The sequence below is a fragment of the Peromyscus eremicus genome, chromosome 11, assembly GCF_949786415.1.
Source record: "Peromyscus eremicus chromosome 11, PerEre_H2_v1, whole genome shotgun sequence".
Lineage (NCBI taxonomy): Eukaryota > Metazoa > Chordata > Mammalia > Rodentia > Cricetidae > Peromyscus > Peromyscus eremicus.
In genome coordinates, this window is record NC_081427.1 from 37,969,090 (window position 1) to 37,994,572 (window position 25,483).

At 40.6% G+C, this 25,483-nt stretch overlaps 1 protein-coding gene and 1 pseudogene across 1 annotated transcript in view; both read left to right on the forward strand.

Annotated features, from left to right (window-relative positions):
• Positions 1–5,825: 5,825 nt before the first annotated feature.
• On the forward strand, positions 5,826–6,255 carry LOC131922029 (ubiquitin-like; annotated as a pseudogene).
• A 2,492-nt stretch (positions 6,256–8,747) lies between these two features.
• The window catches only part of Itga2 (integrin subunit alpha 2), a 96,043-nt gene continuing 79,307 nt past the window's right edge, over positions 8,748–25,483 (forward strand). The window contains exon 1 of the mRNA XM_059276337.1: positions 8,748–8,941. Within this exon, the coding sequence (XP_059132320.1) occupies positions 8,881–8,941 (61 nt within the window). The 5' untranslated portion in view covers positions 8,748–8,880. The remainder of the gene's footprint in view (positions 8,942–25,483) is intronic.

The window sequence follows — 25,483 nt, forward strand, 5'->3', positions numbered from 1 at the left end:
ACAGCAGAATAGCTGATAGTTATAAGCTGCCTTGATCATAAAGCAGGTATCCTAAAAAAAAGCAACCAATCTAATTTTTTTTTTTTGAGCAATGCTTCCCTTTCTTGGGCCTTTTCATCCTTTACAATATTAGCTTCTTCTTTTCTGTTTTTGTTTTGTTTTGTTTTGTTTTATTAAGCAAAAGAATTAGTCATTAGTTGAGCAAATATATTTATTCATTAATAAAACAAGTATTTATGGTGCATCAATTCAGTGGCAGGCCCTATCTTAAGGACAAAGAATGAAAGAAGTTAATGGCACATGTTCACTGTCTTTAGGGATTTCCCACAGGAGGGAGAAATGTGTGTTCCTGCTAATGTGGCATTATGAATAGAAACCTGCTCAAACAAGTTCATGAGAAAGATTAAGAGGGCATAAGCACATTTCATGGACTGAAAGGTAAGAAGGGCAGCTAAATCTCCCACATAGCTGAAAAAAGGAAATAGAAAACATAGAACCCAGACTCAATCTCATCTTTCTCTCAAAAGAACCTAGAAGACTCAAGAAAGAAGTTGGTTCAATCTCTGTGAGCCCCTAGGAGCCCAGGTTAGTTGATTCTGTGAGTTTTCTTGTGGTGTTCTTGACCTCCCCTGGCTCCTGCAGTCTTTTTTTCCTCCTCTTCTGCAGGATTCCCCAAACTCTGCCTAGTGTTTGGCTGTGGGTCTGCATCTCTTTTCATCAGTTGCTGGTTGAAGTCTCTCTGATGACAATTGGGCTAGACACCAATCTGGTCACAGGAGATGGCCTCTTCAGGCTACATATCTGCTATTGCTAGGAGTCTAAGCTGGGGTCTTCTTGTAGATTCTTGGGGGATTCCCTTGTACCAGGTTTTTACCTGACCCTGAAATGCTCCCCCCTTCCAGTAGTCTCTTTTAGCACTTTCTCCTTCTGCTCCCCACAACCTGATCACTCATATCCCCACACCCACCCACCCTCGGTCCACTCACGAAATCTCTTCTATTTCCCCTTCCCAGGGAGATCTGGATGCCCTCCCCATGAACCCTCCTTTTTACCTAGTCTCTCTGGATCTGTGGCTTGTAGCATAGTTATTCTTTATTTTATAGCTCATATGCACTTATGAGTGAATACATACCATGTTTGCCTTTCTGGGTCTGGGTTACCTCACTCAGGACAATGTTTTCTAGTTCCATCCACTTGCTTTCAAATGTCCTGGTGTCCTTGTTTTTAACAGCTGAGTTAATACACCATTGTGTAAATTTACCACATTTACTTTATCCATTCCTTTTCTAGGTTGTTTTCAGGTTCTGGATATTACAAATAAAACTGCTATGAACATAGTTGAGAAAATGTCCTTGGGACTGACCTAGGAACTCTGTATGTATGTTACAATTGTGTAGCTTGGTCCTTTTGTGGGACTCCGAACAGTGGGAACAGGGGCTATCTCTGACTCATTTACTGGCTTTTGGGACCCTACTCCTCGTACTGGGTCACCTTGCCCAGCATTAATACATGGGGAAGTACTTAGTCTTATTGCAACTTGATATGCCATGTTTTGTTGATACTCATGGGAGACCTGCCCTTTCCTAAACAGAAATGGAGGAGTAGGTTAGGGGATGGGAACAGAGGGAGGATGGTGGGAGGAACTGGGAGAAGAGGGATGGGAAATTGCTACCTGGTTGTAAAATAAATAAATTTATTTTTTAAAAAAGAAAGAAGTTTTGAAGTTTTAGAGGGAGTATGGATGACTGACATAAATAAACATATATGAAATTTAAAGTAACTTAACTTTTAAAAAGCTTCTATGATGAGGGTTGAGAAATGCACTAATCTATAGGTATAAAAAAGGAACTCATGGGGCAGTTTATTTCCATCTCCATTTAATAAATAATGTTAGGGTCTCCTCCAGGGCTCCTATCCATCTACAGTGTTTGTTTTTCTCCAGCTAATGGTAACAGATACAGGTTTTGTCTTGTGAGCCAGTCTTTAAATCCAGGCAGAGTGGTTGGATACTCCCATCACACTCAGGTCCTTATTACACCAGTGGGTAGGTATATCTCACTAGGCCAGTCATTATAGTACCTCCCAATATCCACAGAGAGGTAAGACTATTAATAAACGTCTCTCCCCTGATAGCATGCACAGAATCTTCTAGCATTCTGAAAGCTAGCCAGCAGAGATGAAATTTCCAGGTTGATACCAGCTTGGTATCTCCACGTCCTATGGCTCAGGTATGTGATGTTTTCAGCAATAGGTTCTTATCATCAAGCTCTGGAAGATATCCAAGAACAATAGCAATGGCTGGTAATGTTTGAAAGTGTCTACAGCATCTCACTGAACAACTCAAAAAGCACTGGGATTTCAAGTGATAGCTTATAATGTCGGGAAAAAGCATTGTACCCCCATGATATGGTAACTCCATTGAAATCCCTTCTCTCTCTCTCTCTCTCTCTCTCTCTCTCTCTCTCTCTCTCTCTCTCTCTCTCTCTCTCTCTCTCTCTGTGTGTGTGTGTGTGTGTGTGTGTGTGTGTGTGTATCTTAGGATGCTTCTACAGTAGGATTTCCTATGGCATTTCCCAAAGGTCTTTAGTACTAATTACTGTAGTACTCCCTCCTCCACCTGCCCTCCCATCCCCAATGCCATTTAACCCCTCCAGTTCCATTATTCCTCCTTTACTTTTCATAGCACCTACGTTCTCCTTCCTTTTCCCTGAAATCACCCTTCCACTTTGCTAGTTTCCTACCTTCTGTGGTTATTCCAATGTAAGGACACATATCTAAAAACTCAAAGCAAACATACACATATGAGAGAGAACATAAATCATTTGTCTTTCCAGGTCTGTGTTACCTCACTGAAAATTCTTATTTCCAGCTCCTTCCATTTACTTGTGAGTTTTGTAATTTCGTTTTTTCTTGACAGTTGAATAATATTCCATTGTGCAATGTAACACATTTTCATTACTTATTTAGCATCAGTGAATATCTAGGTTGTTGACACTCCCTGGCAATTATGAACAGAGCATCAATGAACATTGCCGATCAAGTATCTCTCCAGTAAGTGTGGAACAGGCCCAGGAGTGGCTTTGATAGATGACATGGTAAATCTAGTTCTAGCTTTTAAGGAGCTTCTACACTGATTTTCGTTGTGGCTACACCAGGCTCCACTCCCATCAGCAGTACAAGCAGTGTTCCCTTTTCTGTGCTAGCATTTGTTGTCATTTGTGGGTCTTGTTGTTGTTGTTGTTTTATCCTGGCCATTTTGACTGCAGTAAGATAAAATCTTAAAATAGGATAACAATAATAAGCATGCCAAAATTGATGGTAAAAGCCCATAAGGCCTCCACCCCACACAAAGAACTGTAGGCAACTAAGGAAAGCAGGGGACAAGAGAGGTGATCTTCCTCAAGGAAGAACATACCAACGGCTTGTCTGGTGCCCAACAGTCAGTCCTGAAAACATACATAAAGGTAGCATTACACACTGAACAGGTTACATTTAGAAATAGATAAGTATGCACATAAATGAATGCAATACAACTAGTGAAGAAAGAGGCCATGAATTTAAAGGAGAGCAGGGAAGGGTGGATGAAAGGGTTTGGAAGGAGAAAAGGGAAGGAAAAAATGTTGTAATTAAATGATAAACCCAAAAATAAAATAGAAAAATGCTACCTTTTCTCCAATGCATGTTTTTGGCCACTTTGTCAAAAATCAGGAGGCTGTGAGAATGTGAGCTTATGTGTGTGCCCTTAATTCTATTACATCGATCATTGCATCCATATTTAAGTTAGTCTCGTGTTGTGTTTACTACTATAGCTCTGTAGTTTAACTTGCAGTTGGGGATAAGGGGACTTTAAGTAGTGTTTTTATTGTTTGGAATTGTTTTTGCCTATTCTGGGTCTTTTGTATTTCCACATGAATTTTGAGGTTATCTTTTTCAACTTCTGTGAATAATTTCTTGGGAATTCTGATGGGGATTGCATTGAATCTGTACATTGCTTTTGGTAAGATGGTCATTGTTGCGACATTAATCCTACTAACTCATGAGCATGGGAGATCTTTCCATCTTCTGGTGTCTTTTCAGTTTCTTTCATCAGTATCTTAGTCTTTATTGTACAAGTACTTCATTTCCTCTGTTAAAGTTATTCCAAGTATTTTTCCTGGGGCTATTTGAATGGAATTATTTCCCTGATTTATTTCTCAGTATATATGTCATCGGTGTACAGAAAGGCTACTGGTTTTGTATCCTACTACGTTGCTGAATATGTTTATCAGTTGTATGAGACTTCCAGTTGCTGAAAGACCTTAGAGTCTTTTATCATATCATCTAGAAAGGATGATATTTTGATATCTTCCTTTCCAATTTATATCCCCTTTATCTCTTTTTCTTCCTTGATTGTTTAGGTAACAATTCAAGTACTGTGTTGAACAGGAGTGGAGAGAATGTTGCCAATTTTGGTAGAAATGCTTTGAGTTTTTCCTTCATTTTGCGTGATTTTGGCTGTGGGCTTATTGTATATTGCCTTTCCTATGTTGAGATACGTCCCCTTTATCCCTAGATTCTCCTGAACTTTTATCAGTAGGGATTTTGGATTTTGTCTAAGGCTTGTTTTTTTTACAGTTTCTCACTTAATTTGCAGCTCACCACTTTGACTGGCCACTGAGTCTTTGTGATCTACCTGTCTCTACCTCCAGCACTGATTCATGCTGCCACTCTCGATCTATATGTGGGTGATCCAACCCCATGTCCTTGTGTTTGCCTACTGAGATATCTCCCCATCTCAATATCTGAAGATTTATAGTAATCAAGCTCACATCTCAGAAGGAAAATTATAATTACAAGTATAAGTGCAGACTGAAGACAAGAGAAAGAAACACAGATTATGTAGAAGACTGTGTCTTAGGTACTGTCCTATTGCTGTGAAGAGGCACCATGACAAAGGCAACTAATAAAAGAAAACATTTAATTGGAGGGGGCTTGCTACAGTGCAGAGGGCTAGTCTGTTATCATCACGGTGGGGAGCATGATGGCAGACAGGCAGACATGGTGCTGGAGAAGTAACTGAGAGCTATATCCTGTTATCCAGGCAACAGACTTGGTGTGGGCTTTTGAAACCTCAAAGCCCAGCCCAGTGACACACTTCCTACACCAACAAGGCCATGCCTACTAATCCTTCTAGTCTCAGACAGTTTTACTCCCTGGTAACTAAGCATTCACATATATGAGCCTGTGGGGGCCATGTTCATTCAAACCACCATACCTGCCAACTGGTGAAAAATCTTGCAAGCAACAACAGAAGGAGGCTCAGGTAGCCATGGCACAGGGCATACAAAGTTAGTTTGGTGGCAAGGTGTCTTGGTGATAGCCCTGAAAAAGGAGAACAGAGTTTTCTAGAACGGTGTTTCTATAGGAATGAAATAAGCAAGATGAACAAGAAGCAAGAAGAGGTCAGAAAGGAACATGAGGAACCTCATCAGCCTCCCCTCCCTCATTCAAAAAAATTCTGGCCTAGCTCTGAGAGAAGAAAAATATAGGAAAGCCTCTTCCACCCATGACCAGCCTCAGAGTGTTCAAAGACTCTTCCAAGTGCTCAGTGATGCCAAAACAATGTTCACAATCATACTGAGGCATCGGTTGCCCATGCCACTTATTATTTTCTCTGGCTGTGTAAGACAAATGTTGAGTAATGGTCATCAATATGGAGGGAAGCAAGGAGACCAGTGAATTTTAATGCTGTAGAATAGGAAAAGTCCTTAATATGTTTTCAGATGTCTTAACTAGCTTTTAGGAAATGGATTTTCTTGTTTCTAACTATCCATCTGTAGTAGAAGATGAAGATTTTCTGGAAGACCCTTTACTGGGAGGGCTATCACTCTGAAGGCTGAAATCTTTGACACTATAGAATATGGAAAGACCAAGATCCAGGGTAAGGAAGGAATTCTCCCTGATTGCCAAAGGCTGTTCTTTGCTGTTAAGCAGCCGGAATATGGCTGTATTTCCTCTGACTACACTCAAAAGGAACCCACCCTTCATATTACGCTGAGATTTCCTGAGTCTTACCCCACTCCCAAGAAGAATAAGCAGAAGATAAAGAAGGGTGAACTAGCTGTCCTGAAACATGGTAGATTCAATGAAAATGGCAAACGTAGTCACCTTCAGTAAGAGCATCCTGGGATTTTTACAGCCATCTATGTTGACAGACATTACGGTGACAAGTGTTGTCTGGCTGAATGCCCCAACAAACCAGGAAACAAGGGTTAGTGTATGAGTTAATAAAACGATAAGAACTGGAGGAAGAAAAGAAACTGCTGCTTATTGAATTTTGATACAATATTAGAAGATTGTCTAAAATTGCCATGGGTATAGAAACTACACATCTGCATGACAACACACTAATCCTTATGATTTAACTCAAAGGATCACAGCAGCAGGATCACATGTCAAGCCAGATATGTGAATTAACATGTCTGTTTTTCAGCCAGATAATTAACAAAAGTGTAAAGCAGTGCTGCTCTTTTCATGGGTTGATTTACATCCAAAAGAGGTTATTTTCTTTAATACATCACATTTATGAAAATATGTAATGGTTACCGGTATTAAAAATTAATTTACAAACATCTGAAAATGCTCTGTTTTAATATTTTATATGGTAAACGTAATAAAAACTAAAGTTCCTTATAAGTTTGAATGGCATAAAAGGATCCTGAGGCTACAGTGGGAAAACTCAGCCATTGCCTTATTTCCTGAAGTGAATGTGGCTTCCCAACTAACTAACCCAGGCAAGGTATGTGTGAGGTAAGACTTCGGAAATAATTTTGTCTTAGCCACTTCATGATGGCTAAACATTGCAATCCACAAACTTGCGCTTTCTTTCCTAACATTTTTGCCTGCTCAAAAAATAAAAAATAAAATAAAAAAATACAGCTAACTCCTTATCTGCTCTGCCCCTACAGCAGCATGGTGCTAATTTGTCCTGTTCTAAGAGCAACATCCCCCAAAAGGTGCACTTTCTTCTTCCCAACGCAGACAAAACACTTTAAAAGAGCCGTCCTGCTTCCCAAACGAGAGTCTGCTCCAAACAGAACTCACATTTCAGTGAGTCAGAAGGAAACAGACAGATAGTCATCTCCCTGAAACCTGGCAGACTGCCCACCAGGAGACTGTGAGCTGCCCAGCTGTGTGTCAGGGTTAGTGAGCAGCCACCTCAGGTCTTACTAAGCACAACATACACAAAGTCAGAAGTGTCTGATAGGATCAGTGAGTAAAACTAAACAGCGGTGGTTGAGAGAACAGGAAGCAACCTGGGACTATAAGGTTCTGGGATGCTGAATTTATAGTGTTAATCATAAATTCTAGCATCTAGGGAGTGTAGACTTGGTACGGTCATGAGTCTAGCATATCATCTAGTCTTGCCTATTTAGCAAGATCCAGGCCTGTGAGAGACACGAAAAGGTCAATGGCTCCTGAGGAGCAACAGTCAGGTTTGTTCCCTGGCCTCCATACATATGCACCCATCCAGAAACATGCATCTCACACACAAACCTATACACACATGCACACACACGCACAAAACAAGAATTCAAGGTTTCGACTCGACCCATTGTTTAGTAAACAGATAAGTGTTTGGTCTTTACCAAGCAGTTACATCTGTTCTACCTAGAAAGGTCTTGCTGTCCCATGGACCCAGGGAGTCCTTTCCTGCTTATGGGCCCGCTCCCAAAAGCTTTTGAATGATGTTAGTAATAGCGATTAGACTAGCAATTCTTTAATTTGGGAGACCTTTTGATTGCCTTATAGAAAGAAGTCATTGGAATAACTCTAGTGTCGTCAGTGTGTAGGAATCTGTGGCTGAGCCTTTGGAGGAAAGTCGGAATTAGAGGCGATTAAAAGTGGATATTCTGGGGTTGGGGATTTAGCCCAGTGGTAGAGCGCTTGCCTAGCAAGCGCAAGGCCCTGGGTTCGATCCTCAGCTCAAAAAGAAAAAAGAAAAAAAGTGGATATTCTATTTCTTGGATCTGGAAGTGAGAGTCTGAAAGACCGGAAAATGGTGACGGCACAAACTAGAGGAAGAGTTATGAGTCTTCAGCGGCTCTTCCCTCTTCTCACCTGTCCAGAAATAAATCAAGTAAACTCGACAATCCAACTCCCTCATCACCTCGGAAATGAACGGTCCCCTCCTCTCTCTCTCACACACACCCCTCTGTGGTGCAAAAATAGTACCTCGGGGATAATCATAACTTGAGAGCAGCTCTTTCTGATGAGTTAGTGTCGAACCTGGTCATTCTGAGCTTATTTCTGTCCCTTTCTCCACCCACTCAGGAAAAGCAGAGAAGGGCACGCACGTAGTAGCAGCCTAGGAGCAGCGTTCAGGGCTCATGGCTTCCTGCTGAGAGCTTAGAGGGTTGTGGTCTGCTATAACTGCACTGGGGGTCTGGCTAGGGGTTTCCTGTAGACAGAGGACAAGTGTGGGGGGTGCGGGGAGTGGTCCTGGACTCTTGGTTCGGGTGTGCTAGGACAGTCTGAGACAGGGCAGGAAAGGTCACCAGGCAGGCAGTCCCATCCGCACTGCCTGCAGGATGCGGGGGCTGGGTGGGAGTCGCAGGATCGTGGCTCGCTGTGTGGAGCCCTGGAGGAGTTGCAGCCGCTGCTGCAGGGGCTGGGCTCCGTGGGGCGTGGCAGGGCAGATCCGGAGTTTGCCCAGGCTGAGGGGCGGGCAGGGGCGGGTCCTAGCTCAGAAGCTGCTGCAACTTTTCCTTGCTCTCATCCAGGCCGGGAGAGAGAAGTCTTCGGGGCAGCTTCTGTAAAGTCTCTAACTTCTGGGAGCCCTCGACCAAGGGTACTGTGTGCACCCCCAGAGCACATTAGATTTCCCAAAGCAGACCCAAGATGGAGCCGGGACAGGCAGGGGGCGCGCTTCTGCTGCGGCTGCTAGCGCTCCTCGCTCAAGGTAAGTCTGAACTCCGGTGCCGTGCGCGTACTAGGCTGGAGAGACCCGCAGTGGTTCTGGGACAGCCGCGAGGGATCTAGTGCAGCTGGAGAGCTGGTGGAGGAGTCCGCTTGGCATCCACGTGGACTCGGGATCCCGGCATCGTGGAGCCGCTTAGACAGACAGACACACACACACACACACACACACACACACACACACACACGTCCGGATTAAGACGTGTTTCACCCGATCAAGCTCCCTTCAAAGTCATTTTTTGAAGTGTTTTGTGCTTAAATGTTCTCACACTCACACATTCGGAGCCTTAGTGGGTGGCCCGCAGACGGTGCCTCCCACCTACAGAGCTTCCTACAGAGCTATAGATTGGGCAGGTGCTGAGCTAGCCCTGAATCAGGAACCCGGGATCTAGCGCAGTACTGCAGCTTAGGGCTCCCAAAGAGTAGCTTTGCAGGAACCCCTGATGTGTATTTTTCACCCCACAGTCGTGCACAAAGCCCCCTATTTCTTATTTCAGAAAGGCGCACTGGTGTTTCTTTTCACAGGAGGGAGGAAAGCCAAGCACTCCTTAAATACTAGGCGGAGGGGAATTCTTCCTTCCCTCCTGCCTTCCTCTCATTGTTATGTCGTCCTTCAAAGAAAGTAAACTTAAGCCATTTCTATCCACTTTCTTCATCTTAGACATCGCAAAGGGATTAGCTAGGCTGCCTGGCCTGACTTTCTTTGCCTAAGTGAGGAAGGAGGGTGGGGGAACCAGCCGGCTGCTGGGAGATTCAAGAGAACTTTCTCTCCACCTTTATCTATATCCTGCATATGCCCAAGAAGAAGGCTTTGGGGGCAATTGCATCTGGACGCTAAACAGCTAACAGAACTTAATGGTCACTAGTTGTCAATTATTTTTACAAAGGAAAACATTCCCTAAACTGTGCTTCTCCGAGGCTAATCTTTCTTTAAGATGGAGGAAAACTAGTCCAGGTTAGCCTTGTGGAATTTCCTGTGTGTGAGAGATATGAGAGAACTCTGCTGGCGCCCAACACTCTAGCAGATGCAGGACACCGTTAGATAATAGGATGGTACCTTGTAACCCACACTTCACACATGCTCTGTCCTGAGGACACACAATTGATTTGAGCGGCCATCAGATCTAATCTAGGGGCTTAAGACATCTGGGTTGGATTCTGAAATTCTGTTTCTGAGGCTCTCTTAAGAGGTACTGGAAACACAAATCCAGGCTTTTCATCTCCCTTTAATTGTTGGTATTATTTGGAGAAGCTTCTGAAGCACATCATTTTCTAATCTTGAAATGTTGAGGCTTGTTCTGGGAGGAGCCATGAGAAGGATGTTGGTGGAATGTGTTGCCGAGAGGCATGAAGTCAGGTACTGGGATTTTCTTCTGTAGTTAGTTAACAAGGATGACTCAGTGTCGTCAACAAGTAGATGGGGTTTCTACAGCATCTTTAAAAACTACTCCACATATTTATTCCCTCCTTTTGATTTAGTTATTCGTATTTTCAAGGAACACATTTTCTCTTGATTTTAATCATCTAATTAAATGAAATCACACAATAAAATTTTGCCATTTGAGAGGGCAGTTGAGATCCTTAGGCAGGTAGCGTGATGTTTGCTGCCTTAGGTATCTAAGGTTGACATCTAGTTGAAAGCTCTAGGCCAGCAGTACTTTAATTTTTTATTTTACCCTAGCTATATAAGCATTCAACATTATTTAGCACTGAACAGACACATATATTAGTCTTTCTAGATCATAGGCATGCACAATTGTGATTGCAAATACCTACAAAAGTTTGAAGTGTAAAGGCATGCATGAATGTCTGTTTCTTCTTCTTACATTCTCTACAGCACCCAGGCAGACCATATTAGAAGACAGTTCATCTTGGATCTCATTTTAACACTTAGATTCAAGTTCATTTTCCATAACCCTTCTCACAAGTGGATAAGAGGAACAAGTGCTCAGTTTTGTTCCATATTTATCACTTTTCATTGTTCATGGGCAGGCTGAGGGTGGAAAAGAGAGATCACAAGACACATAGATAATCTGTAAACTAAGGACACATCCAGAGAGGAAATCAACTGTAACCTTAACATGAATAAAGTCACACGTTCTCCAGGGGCCTCATGGGCTAAGGAACCTTCCATATGGATTCTGGATCACATCGCTTCTTAACTTCCTGCTGAGCTGTCAGCCCTCTCTTTCTCCTGTAGTATTGCTCTCCTTGTCTGTAAACTAATCAATAGGTTCCTCTCATGGTAAGTTTTTCTTTTAACTTTTGATTTCCACATGAAATGCCCCCATCCCTGGCTTCTGTTCTCTTTTTCTCCTCTCCTCTCTTCATCTTCATCTCACCTCCTTTGGAGGCTCATCTTCTACCTATTGCTAGATGGTGTTTGCAGAGTTCCATCCTGGATCTCCCTCTTCATCCTAAAGGTGCTGCTAGACCCAGCTCCTTCCCCAAGGTGGGGTCTCTAGCCTCACTCACCTCTTGAGTTCAAAACACCACATTTCCACACCGATGTGTCCGATTCACACGCCAGACTCAATATTTCCTAAACTGAACCCACTACCCGACTTCCAGAATCTCTCCTTTACAGTTCACATAGGCAGTGTGCCATGCAAGCAGGGAGGCGGATAACGTGTTTGTCATATTTTAAGTCTCACCCTTGCACTCCAGAGTCTACCAGTCAATGCAACTTCTATTGCACCTAATTCCAGCCCTCATCTTCTTGTGTCAGAACCTCTGTAACTTTGGAACTGGCTTGCCCATTTTGTTTCTTGTCTTTCTAGCTTATCATTCTCATCGCCAGACATGCTACCTTTCTAAAACACTTATCTGGGGTCAGTACTCTACACCCTCACTTCAAACACTTGGTGTTTCCCACCCATCTAATACAGGGTAAAGTCCAAAATTCTTGGCATTCATAAAAGTCCTCTGCCATGTAGCTGGAGTTTTCTCCAGTCCCACCTGGGCCCGCAACCGCTCAGACCCAAATAAACACATAGACACTTATATTAATTAAAACTGTTTGGCCTAATGGCTCAGGCTTCTTGCTAGCTAGATCTTATACTTGAATTAACCCATTTCTATAAATCTATACCTTAACATGGCTCATGGCTTACCGGTATCTTTACATCTTGCTTCTCCTGGTGGTGGCTGGCAGCATCTCCTGACTCAGCCTTCCTGTTCCCAGAATTCTCCTCTCTGCTTGTCCTGCCTACACTATACTTCATGCCTGGCTACTGGCCAATCAGAGTTTTATTTATTAACCAAATCAGAGCAACACATTCATAGCATACAGAGAGAGATCCACAGCACTACCGTCTGGCTGGTAGTTTCCCTATCCAACTGTTTTTTTTAATACTGACCAATCCTACACATAAGCACACACAGGTACTCCACATATGTATACAATGTACACATTTTAAATCTTATAAATATACCCAGAGGGGTTGAGAACCACTGTATTATGTGACTTCTGGGAAAAGAATCTTCATTCTTCAGACAATATGATTTTGTTAGATTCAGATGTGAGGGTCAAAGAAGCTTCAGCCATCCTGCAACCATGATGCCAGTCAGTTACCTGAAAGATGAAACCAAATATACTGTGGGTAGCATCACAGAAAGATGGAGAAGCAATTAGTGCCTGGTGTTGTCTTTGAGTTTCTAAATCATCAAAAGGAAATTCCACTCAACCTCTTCAAAAAAATTTATCTAATTTTAAACTTAGTTATGCTTTCTACAACTGAGAATTATTATGTTTCTATGGCATAATAAGTATTATGTTTTCAAACAGTTAATGAGGGACACCAAGCAAAATGTGGCATTTAGGGAAAGAAATATCATTGTGACACTAAAAATTCCAGCCTCCAGAGAAGCTTTCATAGGAACAGAAAGGAGTCATTTGAGTTTAGATCTTCCGTGGAGGACTGTGGAGGCTGCAGATTTGGTCCATCATTTTACCTGGATGGAAGTAGTATTATAGAAAGAGGAGGCAGACAGCAAGATTTCTAGAAGGAGACCTGAGTTAATTCCTCTGTCAGAGAGGAACACTGACACAATGAAAACAAATCACGAAACAGACAACACAAGCTCAGAGAAGGAAGACCGAGAGGTCAGGGGTCATCCGGCCTTAAGGCTGTTCAACTATGGCACAGACAGAGTCTTATCTAAGGATGAGGGAAGGCTTTGAAGGTACCTGAACAAGGAAGTGATATGCTCAGACTTGCTCACTACCAGAGCACTCCAGTGACCAGGAGGAGGACAAGGGACAGAGACCAGGTAGAAGATGCCATGCATGTCTAGGAGAGAACCAGTTTTAGTGTTAGTTTACCACACCAGGAGAGATGATGATAAAGAAAAAAGACCTCAGAGAATAGCAGTGGGGAAAGAGAGTAAAGTAAAATTTAAATGCTATGAAGGAAAAGGACAATACAGGATTTGGCCATGGACTTCATTATGTCAAGGGAAAAAGATAAAGCAGATGCATCCACTATGATATGTAACACACAATGTCCAGCCATTTATGGAGGTAAGGAGTGCTAATAGAGGCAAGTTGTAGGGAAGAGATGATCAATTTGAAGAGGTGAGTTAGAGACATTCTCTAGTTAGTAGACAGTATTGTATAGTAGCCTTAGCATATGTCAAGTGAGTGAGATAGAGAGAGAAATGGGAGGTATTGCATCTGGAGACAACTGAACACATGGTGTTGATGAGTCAGGCAAAGAGAGAGGAAGAAGCCTCTAGCCAGAACTTGGGCACTACTTTAGAGGATCAAGTGAGGAACAAGTGGTATAGGGAGAAAGAGAATGGTGTCTGGAGACTTAGCAAGAAGTCTGTAGGAAGTGAGGCACCACAGAAGTTCTTAGAGAAGGAAGTGTTGGTCAATAAGACAACTTTGCAGAAGTTAAGTGAGTGTGGCTGCTTGGGTAGTGAGAATCTCCAAGGACTGAGTAAGTAGAAGTGAAGAGTGAATTAAATGAGGTCATACCACAAGGAATGCTTGATAGAAAAGTGGAGGAGAGAGCAGAGAGAAGACAAGACAAAAGTATCCAAACAAAGACGGAAACGCTTGTACGTAACTTATTATAGTTAGTTTTCAGATTTTCTAATCATACTCATTCATGGTGCATGTATAATTTTTCCAAAATTGTGTTGTAGCATCTGTACGAATATCAAACACTCACAACCCAAGAGTGAGAGGGAACAGCTTTGGTGTCTATGGAAAGAATCTTAGAAGAGAGAAAAGAGAGAGGAGGTGGGGAAAGCTGGTATTTCTTCTTAATTTTGTGTGTATGTGTTTTGTGTGTGTGTGTGTGTGTGTGTGTGTGTGTGTACATGCACAAGTATGTGTGTACTTGCCCAAGTGCATATGTGTGGAAGCCAGATGTCTATGTTGAATATCTTCTGCTGATGCTCTCTACTATACTTACCTATCTATCTACCTACCTATCTATCTACCTACCTATCTATCTACCTACCTATCTATCTATCTATCTATCTATCTATCTATCTATCTATCTACTGAAACAAGGTCTCTCCTGAATCTGGAGCTTGCTGTTACATCTAGATTGGCTAGCCAGCATCCTCCCAAGATCCACCTGTCTCTGGTCTCCCTTTCATCCAAGTGCTGGGGTTATAGATATCCACTGCCATGCCCAGCTCCCTTTACGTGGATGCTGGGAACTCCAAATTAGGTCCTCATGATTACAGAGCAGCCACTTTATCCACTGAGCCATCTCCTTTACCCTGTTCTTAATATTGTTAGAGTTACAATTATTGCAATTGCATATATTCAGTTTTTGTACAGTCTATACCTAATGATTCGTGTACAGAAAAGTTATATTCACTATGCTGTACAAACTTAAACTGAAGACTTTTTCTAGCCCTTTCAGCTCACAGAATACTGTGGCAGCCCCTGATTTTAAAATATATTGTAGTTTCTCTTGAAGATTTGTCTGTTTTCATTGCCCAAACAGTTAAAAATAAACTAGAATTGTAAGCAAAGACTCCTGCCTTATCATTCTGTGCGCTAAACCTGCAACTGCAATTCTTGCTTTTATCAGTTTAAAGTGAATGGAGACAGTCTATAGTAAGAAGCTTTCTGTTGAAAAATGAGGTTAGTGTTTCAACAGAACTAGGCAAATGAAAGCACACTGGAGGCTGTATTGTCAGTGTCTGAGATTAGTTCATTGTTGGTTAAAAAGCATGAGGAAAGCCACCGCTCCAATGGCCACGTTGGACACTGGCAGCTGTCATTCATCGAAAGGTGGCCTTTGTTTGTCTTTGTGCAGGCCTGAGTTCATTGCCATGGATACCATGTAGCTGTGCAGACAGAATACAAGCTGGATTCTGGCCAGAGCAGCCAGACAGCTCTATTCTGAATTGTTTCGCGCTTACATTCAGTTCCTTCAGCCCACAGCTTCTTCAATGCTTAGTAGAGTAAGAACCGTCTTGGATTTTATAACCCTTTCTAAATCTCTGGGGGACCAGAGATAGGTGGATCCTGGGAGGATGCTGGCTAGCCAATCTAGATGTTACAGCAAGCTCCAGATTCAGGAGAGACCTTGTTTCAATAGATAGATAGATAGATAGATAGATAGATAGATAGATAGATAGATAGATAGATAGATAGATAAATAGGTAGGTAGATAGGTAAGTATAGTAGAGAGTAACAGCAGAGAGCTGGGTGCATGAAGCAGATAGTTTACATTAATTGATAAGGTTTTCTAGGTATTTGTTAATGTTCTTTTGTGGGGGCGGGGAGCAAAAGGAAAACTTAGCCTGAAAATTATAAGACTCTTACATGATCTTTATTTTTCTTTTAGAATAAAAATATAATATATAATCCTAATGAAAATGCAATACAGATTTGAAAATGATCTATGCACATATAGCAAATAAGAAATTCCTTCATTACAACTATGCTTAATATTTGCCCCCAAATAATCAGGCTGTAATAGCATCATTGCAATATTATTTCTGGTTATTGTTCAGAAGAGGGTCAAGGCCTTATGACATTGTTTGCCTCTGGTCAACATACAGTCCTATAATTTATTTTTTTGCTTCACGGCCTTCTGTCCAGATGTACTCAAGCTATCAATACCTGATTTGCAAATCAATTTAATTCTGTTTCATTGAAGTACGTGTGTCTCAGGAAGCACACACATCCCTCATGCAATTCAGTGTCATTCCCCACGTGGACCCTTTTGGCAGCTCTCACATGCTGATTTCGAATGCTATTTGCTCTGATTGACTGTGAGCTAGGAGAAGACAAGCCTCCTCCTCCCTCTTCTGTATCAAGGACTTTGTTAATTCTTTAAAAATTGCTCTTGCGTTTATTCATTTAGTGGAGGAGGAGTGCACACATTAGCACATGTGTGGAGGTCAGAGGACAACTTGTGGGAGTCAGTCCTCTCCTTCCACATATGGGTTCTGGGGTGGAACTCAGGTAGCTAGACTTGGTACCAAGTGTCTTAACCTGCTGAGCGCTGTCACTGGCCTTGTTAACCTTTTGCTTGTGAAACACAAATGAATTTAAGAATCACAGTAGAGTTGACCATCTTTGTGCTGATTTATAGGACTTTACCAGCCAGTTATGTGTGATCCAAAGATAGCCTTCTGCTCCATTTTATTCTCTTAATGATGTATATTGATAATATTCTTAATGGAAATGTAGTGGAACTTGGATTTTGTGATAATTGCTTTCGTTTTGTTTTATTTTAACTGTAACTTCAAGGAAAGTTCCCTAATTCAATGTTATAAAGATATTGTATTGCATTCCCTAAAACAGTATTGACCTTGAATTTTCATGTAGACCTACATTTTCCTGTAGTAGATTTTTGTGAATGAGAGAAGTAGAAGTAAAGAATCATGTTTTTTATATAGATAACTGATAATCTTAGCAGCATTTGTTAAATGAAGAGTTCATCCTTCAGTCTCTCCTTTGTCCCAGACAAGCAGTGTGGATACTTGCCTCTACCTCTTGCTTCTCTACTGTCGTCCAAAATTACTCTGTCTTAATTAGAGCAGATGCATAGGATCTCCAATAGAGCATTTTTCTATTTCTTCTTCAGGAGTGTCTTGGTCTTGACATTTTAATATATAATTTGGAATTAGCTTGTTAATACCAATGCATTTCTTTAGCTTTTAAAATGTTTAGAATATTTAACTGTATTGAGTCTGTAAATTAATTTTTGGATAATGGACATACTTGCGAACAATGAGTTCTCCAACCCACCATTCTAATAAATTCTTCATTTGCTTAGGTCTTTCATCTTTTCAGTAATGATTTCTAGTTTTCTGTACAGACAACTCTTAATGTATGTTAGATTTTCGTTAGGAATGTGATACTTTTTGATATTATTACAAGCAATGAATTCTTAAAATGGTTTTCTAAATGATATCAAGGTTTTGATACATTGAAATGTAATTTCTGTATCATTATTTTATATAATTCTGTCCCAAGAGCTGACAAAGTGGTAGGAGAACTTACTCCTGAGAAAATGGTTCCCTAACCTACAAAGGTATGCCATCACACACACACACACACACACACACACACACACACACACAATTTATTGATTATTTTATTCATTGGTTCAAACATATTATAATCTTCTTTGATTGTAGTTGTTCATTATCATATCAGGTATACATTCTTTTTTTAACCTTTTCTAATCCTTTCTTGTCACACTGACCTAAACAGGGCCTTCAATACAGTAACAAATGCTGTGTTGAATATTGAAAAGAAGAAGCAAGAGGAGAGTCCTTGTCATGAACAGATTTCAGTATGTCAGCACCTAAGTGCTCAGTGCACTGTTGACCTTGGGCTGTTCAAAGATATTCTTTCTTCATATGATTCTCCTTCCCTGTTACTTTGCCAGGATATATTTTAAATTCACAGCTGATTTACTTTTATAAATATTTTTCTGCATCTTGAGGATCATGTAAATTTTCTCCTATAATCCATTAACAGGGCAAATGACATTGACTGCTTTTCAGACATGATGAAAGTCTCATATTAGTGGACTGTGTCTGGCTTGATCAACATTTGTAATGGGTTGTTGGATTAGTTTTTGTATTCATGTTCATGATTGAGATTAGCTTTTGATTCAATTTTTATGCACTCTTCCTTTGGATTTTGATGTCAAGACCGAGCTATTACCATAAAATGGAAACCATTTCCTTTTTTTTTTTTTTTTGAGTCTCTCAAATTTTTTTCTGTGAGCTCACAAGATGCCTCATCCTTGTTACACAAGGATGGCTTGAGTCTCATCTCCAGAACCCATGGAAAATCAGATGTAGTGCCTTGCATCTATAATTCCAGCACTCCTATTGGGAAATGATAGGTGGGAACAAGTGTTTCCTGGAAGCTTTCAGGCCTGCTAGCCTGGAATACAGAGAGCAACCAAAACAACAAGGTAGACCCTGTGTTTGCAGGAGGAAGGAGAAAGCCACCTCCTGACCATCGTCCTCCGACTCCCCTATTCTCACTGGGTCACATGTGCAGGCAGAAACATGTGACATGTACACATATACCACGATTTTTATGTACACATATACCACGATTTTTAGAAAAAAAAGTTTGCATAAATTTAGCTCATTTTCTCATATTCTTTTAAAGTATTTGTGTGTGTGTGTGTGTGTGTGTGTGTGTGTGTGTGTGTGTGAGAGAGAGAGAGAGAGAGAGAGAGAGAGAGAGAGAGAGAGAGAGAGAGAGATGCCTAGAGGCCAGAAAACAATGTTCAATCTCTGGAGTTGGGGATGCTAGCCTCCCTATGTACTGGGAACTGAATTCAGGTCCTCCAGAAGAACAGCAAGTGTTCCTAACTGCTGAGCCATGCCACAACTCCCTTTTTAATATTCTTGACAGGAAGCTCTGGAAAAAAAAAGTTTCTCCTTTTTTTTTTTTAACAGTGTAAATTTAAACAACAGCTTAGATATTTGAATTAGTTTTAGAATGTCTAATACTTATCTTTTTGCCCTGTAACTTTTTGTCTTTCCATTATGTCAGACTTTATTAGGTAACAATACATTCACACAGGATATCAGTTTTGTTGGCTATAATTTACCAAGTAGTCTGGATAGTTGGCTATTACCAAACATTGGTTTTGGTTTTTCTTATAATTATTATTCCAATCTTTTTCGGAATTCCAATTGTTTACTTGAACTCTCAAATGTCTTAGTTGCTTTTCTTTTTGCTGTGTCAAAACCTCTTGAACAAAGCAACTTATAGAAGCAAGAGTTTATTGAGGGCTTGCAGTTTCAGAGGGTGAGGCCACCACCATCATGGCAGGGAGCATGGCAGCAGGCAGAAGGTCATGGCATCAGAGCAGTAGGTGAGCATGTACATCTTCATCCACAAGCACAAAGTGGAGAGGACTAACTGGGAACGGTATGAGCTTTTGAAACCTCAAAGCCCACCTGCAGTGACACACCTCCTAAGCTTTTCCAAATAATTCCACCAACTGGGAACCAAGCATTTAAAAATATGAGCCTTGGGGGGGGGGCAGAATTCTCATTCAAACTAACACAACATCTCATACTACACAGTAATTATATCTATATGTGTATAAGTTACAGAGTATAACTAAAGATGCTTCATCAGAATTCACGGATGCCTTACAGAAGTCAGAGACAAAACACTAGTAGACATGCAAATAGGATCTTTTTGTGGGAGGTTAGGTAATAAACCTCATTTGGAGAAATGTCGTAGATGCTGCTGCAGAACCAAACTGCAGGGTCACAGGGTTGCATCAAACATTAGGATTGAGTTGAGCTGCAGAAACAAGGTACAGAAACATAGAGGCCACAGGGTTGAGTTGTAGGGCTAAATCCAAACAGATGAACATTTTACCTTATATTTACAAGTTGTTCTTATTCATAAATTTTGTCATTTAAATTTTCAAGTGAACAGGAAATGATTTTCATAACCTCAGCTTTTAATTAGTGTATGATCTATATAACAATTCATTGTCATGCCTGTTCTTCATCATTCTCACCAGGTTATGAAATTTATAAACACTGTCAAAGAAGCAATTTTTTAGTTTCACTTATTATTTACATGCTGTGCTTATGTCCATTTCAAAAATTTGGGGTCATATTTCTATACTCTTCCTTATTTTCCTCATGACATTTCTCAACCAGCATATTTTAAAAATTTCTTCATCCCCATTTTTTTTTCATTTCTCGTTTTCTTGGACTTTAGTAACACATGAAATTGATGTTCCATTTCTCACAAGTTTTTATTTGCAAATTTGCCTCATCATTAATATGTGTTTACCGTATCATCTGTCATCCCTAGGGGTTACATTTCAATACCTCCAGGGGATGTCTGAAACCATAGATATTACAAAACCTTTCCCCTATACCTACATATATATCATAGTTTTATTTATAAATTAAGCATAATTGTCTGTGTACAGACAGCCAAGTTCAACTGCGATCCCAACACTTAGGGAGATAGAGTCCAGAGTCACCCTGGTCTACATGATGTATTGAAACCAGCCAGGCTACGTCATAATATCTTTTTGCAAAAGAAAAAGAAAATAAGCACAGGAAATACTAGTAATTTAAAAATAGTACCAAATAATAAAAAGGAATAATAATAAAAGTGCTATAATAAAGTTGTGTGAATGTGGTCTCCCTCAAAAAAAGATATAGTATCACTCCACCTTTTCCTTTGTGGTGATGCAAGGCCTATGTGATAAGGTGATGTGAGATGACTTACCCAGACATTGTGACATGGCATTGGAGGACTATATAAGGTCTACCCGAACACAATCTCTGCAAGACCATGATAGATATGAGATGACTATTCAGTGGCTAGCAGGCAAGTAGGGCAAGTAGCTTGGATATGCTTGAAAGAGGGGTGATTTATGCTCCAGGAGCATGGAGAAGGCAATCTCATTGGGCTACTTAGACTAGCATGCAAATTAAGGCATAAGTTGTTTGTTTCTAAAATTTCTGTTTACTATTTGGATCATGGCTTATTTGTGGGAATCTGATCTGTGAAAGAAACTATGGAAGAGAAGAGGGTGTGCTTCCATATTCAGAGCCCCCAAATCAATAGCAGAGGAGCTTTTGTGGTGGGACAGGAACACAACAGCAAAACATTGGATTTCCCCAGTACATGTTTTCCTAGCTGATATCAGTAGGGAAGTGCTCTGCCGGTCTGTCACAGCTTTCCTGGCATACACAAGTGTTCTTATTCTAGTCCCTATTTCTTTCATATATGTAGGTATGCTCATATGTATGTATGTATGTATTTATCTTTGGCTTTGTTCTAGAACAACTGCCTCCAGATGCAGTGCTGGAGTTCTAATGAAGTGTGAAAGAGTCCAAACAGCCTTGCAGAGAAAATCTGTATGTTAAGCAGTCTTCCTTCAGGCATGAATCAATGTATCCTGCTTTCTCCTGGTTAGCTATTGTACCATTGTTGGATATTTAGGTTGCATCCTGTGGGATTTCCTTCACCCCTACTATATATAATGAAGCTATACAAGAAGGTTTTTTTTCCTCCTGTTTCCTTTTGGATGACTTCCCAAAACAACATTGCAATGCCAGAGATGGTGTGTGTGTGTGTGTGTGTGTGTGTGTGTGTGTGTGTGTGTGTGTGTGTGTGTTAGCTCTTGTCACATATTCAACAATATAGCCATCTGCAATGCAGAAATCTATCAACTTCCTCAACATTATATTCTTTCATTTACTTTTTGTAATTTGTGAAATATAAAGTGATACACTCATCCCCTTTATTGACAAGGAATCACTGCTTTCAAATTACAACTTTGGGATGTATATCTTGTGAAAAATATCTATAGATTCAGGTCAAAGAATTTAAGGCTAGGGCCCTCTGATATTGACCCCAAAGAAATCTCAAGAACTCATCAAGTTCAGCATGCTCCTGCTTCATTTTTACACCTGGAATTTGAAATGATTAGCACCTGGGACTCCAACCTGCAATGTTCTGTATGTGTTTTCAAGATGCCTTTTGATCACCCTCTGAATATGTCCTTGAAAACCGCCCTTTTGTCTTCATTGTTATTGTTACAAACAGTCCCAACAGCTTTCACTGGAAGACAGTCCTTGGTACTTTCATGTGTCAGAAACTTGCAGCAGGGAAGGAAGACATTCTGTTTGCCACAGCAATTCACTATGGCCAACAGTCTGTAGATTGCACTGGTTAGCTATTAACCAGTCACCCCAAGCTAGTGTCTCAACTATCGTTTATTATGTCTCGTTCTTATGCTGGGGTGTTCAGGAGCGTCCTGATGGGATTCTGACCATTTGCTGCTGTCAGAGGGCAGGCAGCACTCCCTTTCTGTGGAGTATCCATTTGTCTCTCTAGCAAGGCATCTGTTACATAACCTGACTTCATGTGTGGTGACTTGGTCTCCAAAGGCAAGAATCTCAAAAGGATACTGGGAGGAAATTGGAAGACATGTCTTGGTGCTGTCAAGCACATTCTGTTCATGGAGAGGGCCTGAGTTTAACTCCCAGCCACCGTGTAAGGTGGCTCACAGGCTCAGAACCACATGTACCTCTAGATCCAAGGAGACACCTCTGTCCTCCAAGGACACCTGCACTAATGTGTCCAAACCTACACCGAGACACACTATGCACATAATTAAAAATCAAAACTTTAAAGAACACTGAAAGAAAGTCATGGTCATCTCTGTCTTTGACTTAGAAATCACGTCATTGCATCTCTTCATCCAACCGTGAGCAAGTCCCACTTCACATCAGGGGGAGGCAAATGAGACTCTGCCTCCTGATGGAAGAGTATCAAAATATTCCACCACGGAAACTTAAACAACTTAATGTTGCTTACGAGACTGCTCACTGTTTAGACTACAGTTCAGACATCAGCGTTGCTGACATCTGGGGCTTGATAATTCTTCTAGACCCGGGGGAGGGGAATAGACCGGGAAGCACAGGATACTGTTCAGTGTGTCTGGCCTCCACCCACTAGATAGTACACCCCAGTGTGACAATCAAAACTATATCAGACATTACCAAATGTCCCCTTAGGGAAAACCACTGAACAAAACAAGCTTGTATTGAGAGCGTTTCCTGCTCATGGCCACATAGAACTGAAGTTATGAAGAGTAGGTTACATGCCATCGCTTTTCTATGTGGATTTAGATAAATCACTAGCAAATTATTTTCTACTTTGTTAGTTCACAAGGAGGATCAAGTGTAAACGTTATGAAGGGGAGAACACTTTACATACTGTAAATCCATAGACTGGTATTCATTCATTTTTATTATCATATATTTACTTAGGGGAACATTAAAATAATGGCATGCCCATCATATGCCACTTGAGTGTCAGACTCTAGAAAACTGGAAGCAGCCTCTGCCTCCCAAATGCTAAGGTTGCTGTGTGTCACTCTCCCAGTGCATTTTTCTTTCTTTATGAAAGCCAAGGTCAGGGTTACGGTGCTGCAGTTCACATTGGACTTCTATACTTTTTTGTGTGTCTGTATCTGTAAGCCAAACATTACAGAGCTTAACTGTACATGCCATGTGCTCATTTTCAAAGGACTGCAGCTTTTAGACCTGATTGTATTCGTGGGGAGAAGGTACCTTCTACCTGCACTGTGATCCTTTTTATACTGATGACAATACTACTAAAACCAGATTTCCTGTGGTTGTGTGTGTGCGTGCAGAAGATCTTATGTGATCTATTGCCATTTCCTGTACCATGTATATTCTTCGTAATGATTAACTGCACTTAGAGTTGAAGACTGTTTGCTTAATTCCATAGTAGGGTCTGCATCACCCACTTCCTGTCAGTGTGGCTTCCTGGGAGGGTCCATGGACTGATACTATTTTCTTGGGTTTTATGGTGTGTTTTTTTGTGTGTGTCAGCAGAATGCAGCCATCTGTCATCTGACTACTCATGATGCAGCAGATTTAGGAAATTAAATGGAAATTTGTTCAGGATATGCTCGTTTGTCTGTGGTGAAAGTGGGTGTGTCCTACAAAGTGGTGTTGTTTGGGAAAGTTCCCAAGAAGTGTGCTAGTCTCAAGCAAGCACAATGATACTAAGAGTGAAAACAAAACAAAAAGAAACTGACTTTCCTTTGTGCCGATCACAGGTTGGGCACTTGGTTGAGAGTTTCTCAGGCACTTTCTGATGTATGGGAGGAACACATATTGACTTATTTTATGGTGAGATAGCAGCAGTGGTCACAGACTGAGAAACTTAATCACAAGGCTGCTCTAACCTCACAGGCCAAGCTCTTAGATACCACAGCCATACTATTGCCCTTGCTCCATTAGTGGATATTTGTTTACATTACAAAAATAATTTATTTCTGCCTTTGTCAAAATTCTGCCATCCTACCAGCATCAAATGTGAACAATGTTCTAGGGTTCTCCTACAACTGCTTTAGAAGAAAATTGAGATGTTTTATAGAACTCTAAATAGAAAACAAACCATGTATATTTGCATGAACACAGGAATTCACAGTATATACTCTTAATGCATGTGTTTATAATTTGTATTTGTACAGAATAATATGTAACACGTAGTCATTAATGTGTCTACTAATCCATCCATAGATAAGTCAACTCAGTACCCTACATTCCCTTGCTTTGAACCAGCCAGAACTCTGAGTCATTTCTTTATTAAACAGGTCTTTGTTGCCTATCCACTGTTCATTGTTTATAGGTTAATTGGTTAACTGGTTTTTGTTCATTCAACAGTTACTACTGATAGCCTCTACCATAAGGACTGGGACATATGCCAGCTAATAAAGTAAGCATGATCCCTACTCTTATGGACAAACAGGCTATGTATAAAACATACAGAGATCAAGTTTTAGTGATATCTCTGTACAGGCCCTGCCCATACACTCACACAGCCTGATATTTTTATTAAATATAAAAGAGTTAAGATTATTGTCTCTCTCCCAATATATTTCAACAACAAAGACATCAACCACAAGCCAATTGTTAAATTTTGTAATCCAGAGTTCTGGATTAATCCCTGGAAAAGAAAACTTAAGGAGCCTTGAAATGTCCTAATTCCTATATGATTGGAAAAGATTTACATGACATTAAAAATAAAATGTACAGAGGGAGAGGATATACTTATCTGCTATAATTTCACCATGATAAAAGAAAGAAGTGAATCATGTCATTGCATTTAGAGAATTTTTTTTATAATTAATTTTTTATATGACAGTTTTTATAGCTGTCATTTCAATAGGCAATTTAAAAATGCACAGCCACGAACTGTTGGAAAAAGATTACTGTAGATGTGTTTGGGGAATTAGTTTTTTATTGTCAGTTTTTGAAAATGTCCTGGGGTTGCTTTTTTCATCCCAAATAAATATTTTGCCTACAAATTTGTCTAGCAAAATAATTTTATTTCTTTGAAGAACTTCTCTTCCTCAAATTTTAGAAGTTTCAATCCCTGCAAAAGCACCGTGTCTCCCTTTCCACCTATTTTAATAGGTCGGGCAGATGATAAAAGCATATGGAATGGGGATTATATTTGATTATGAATAAATAAATAAAATGT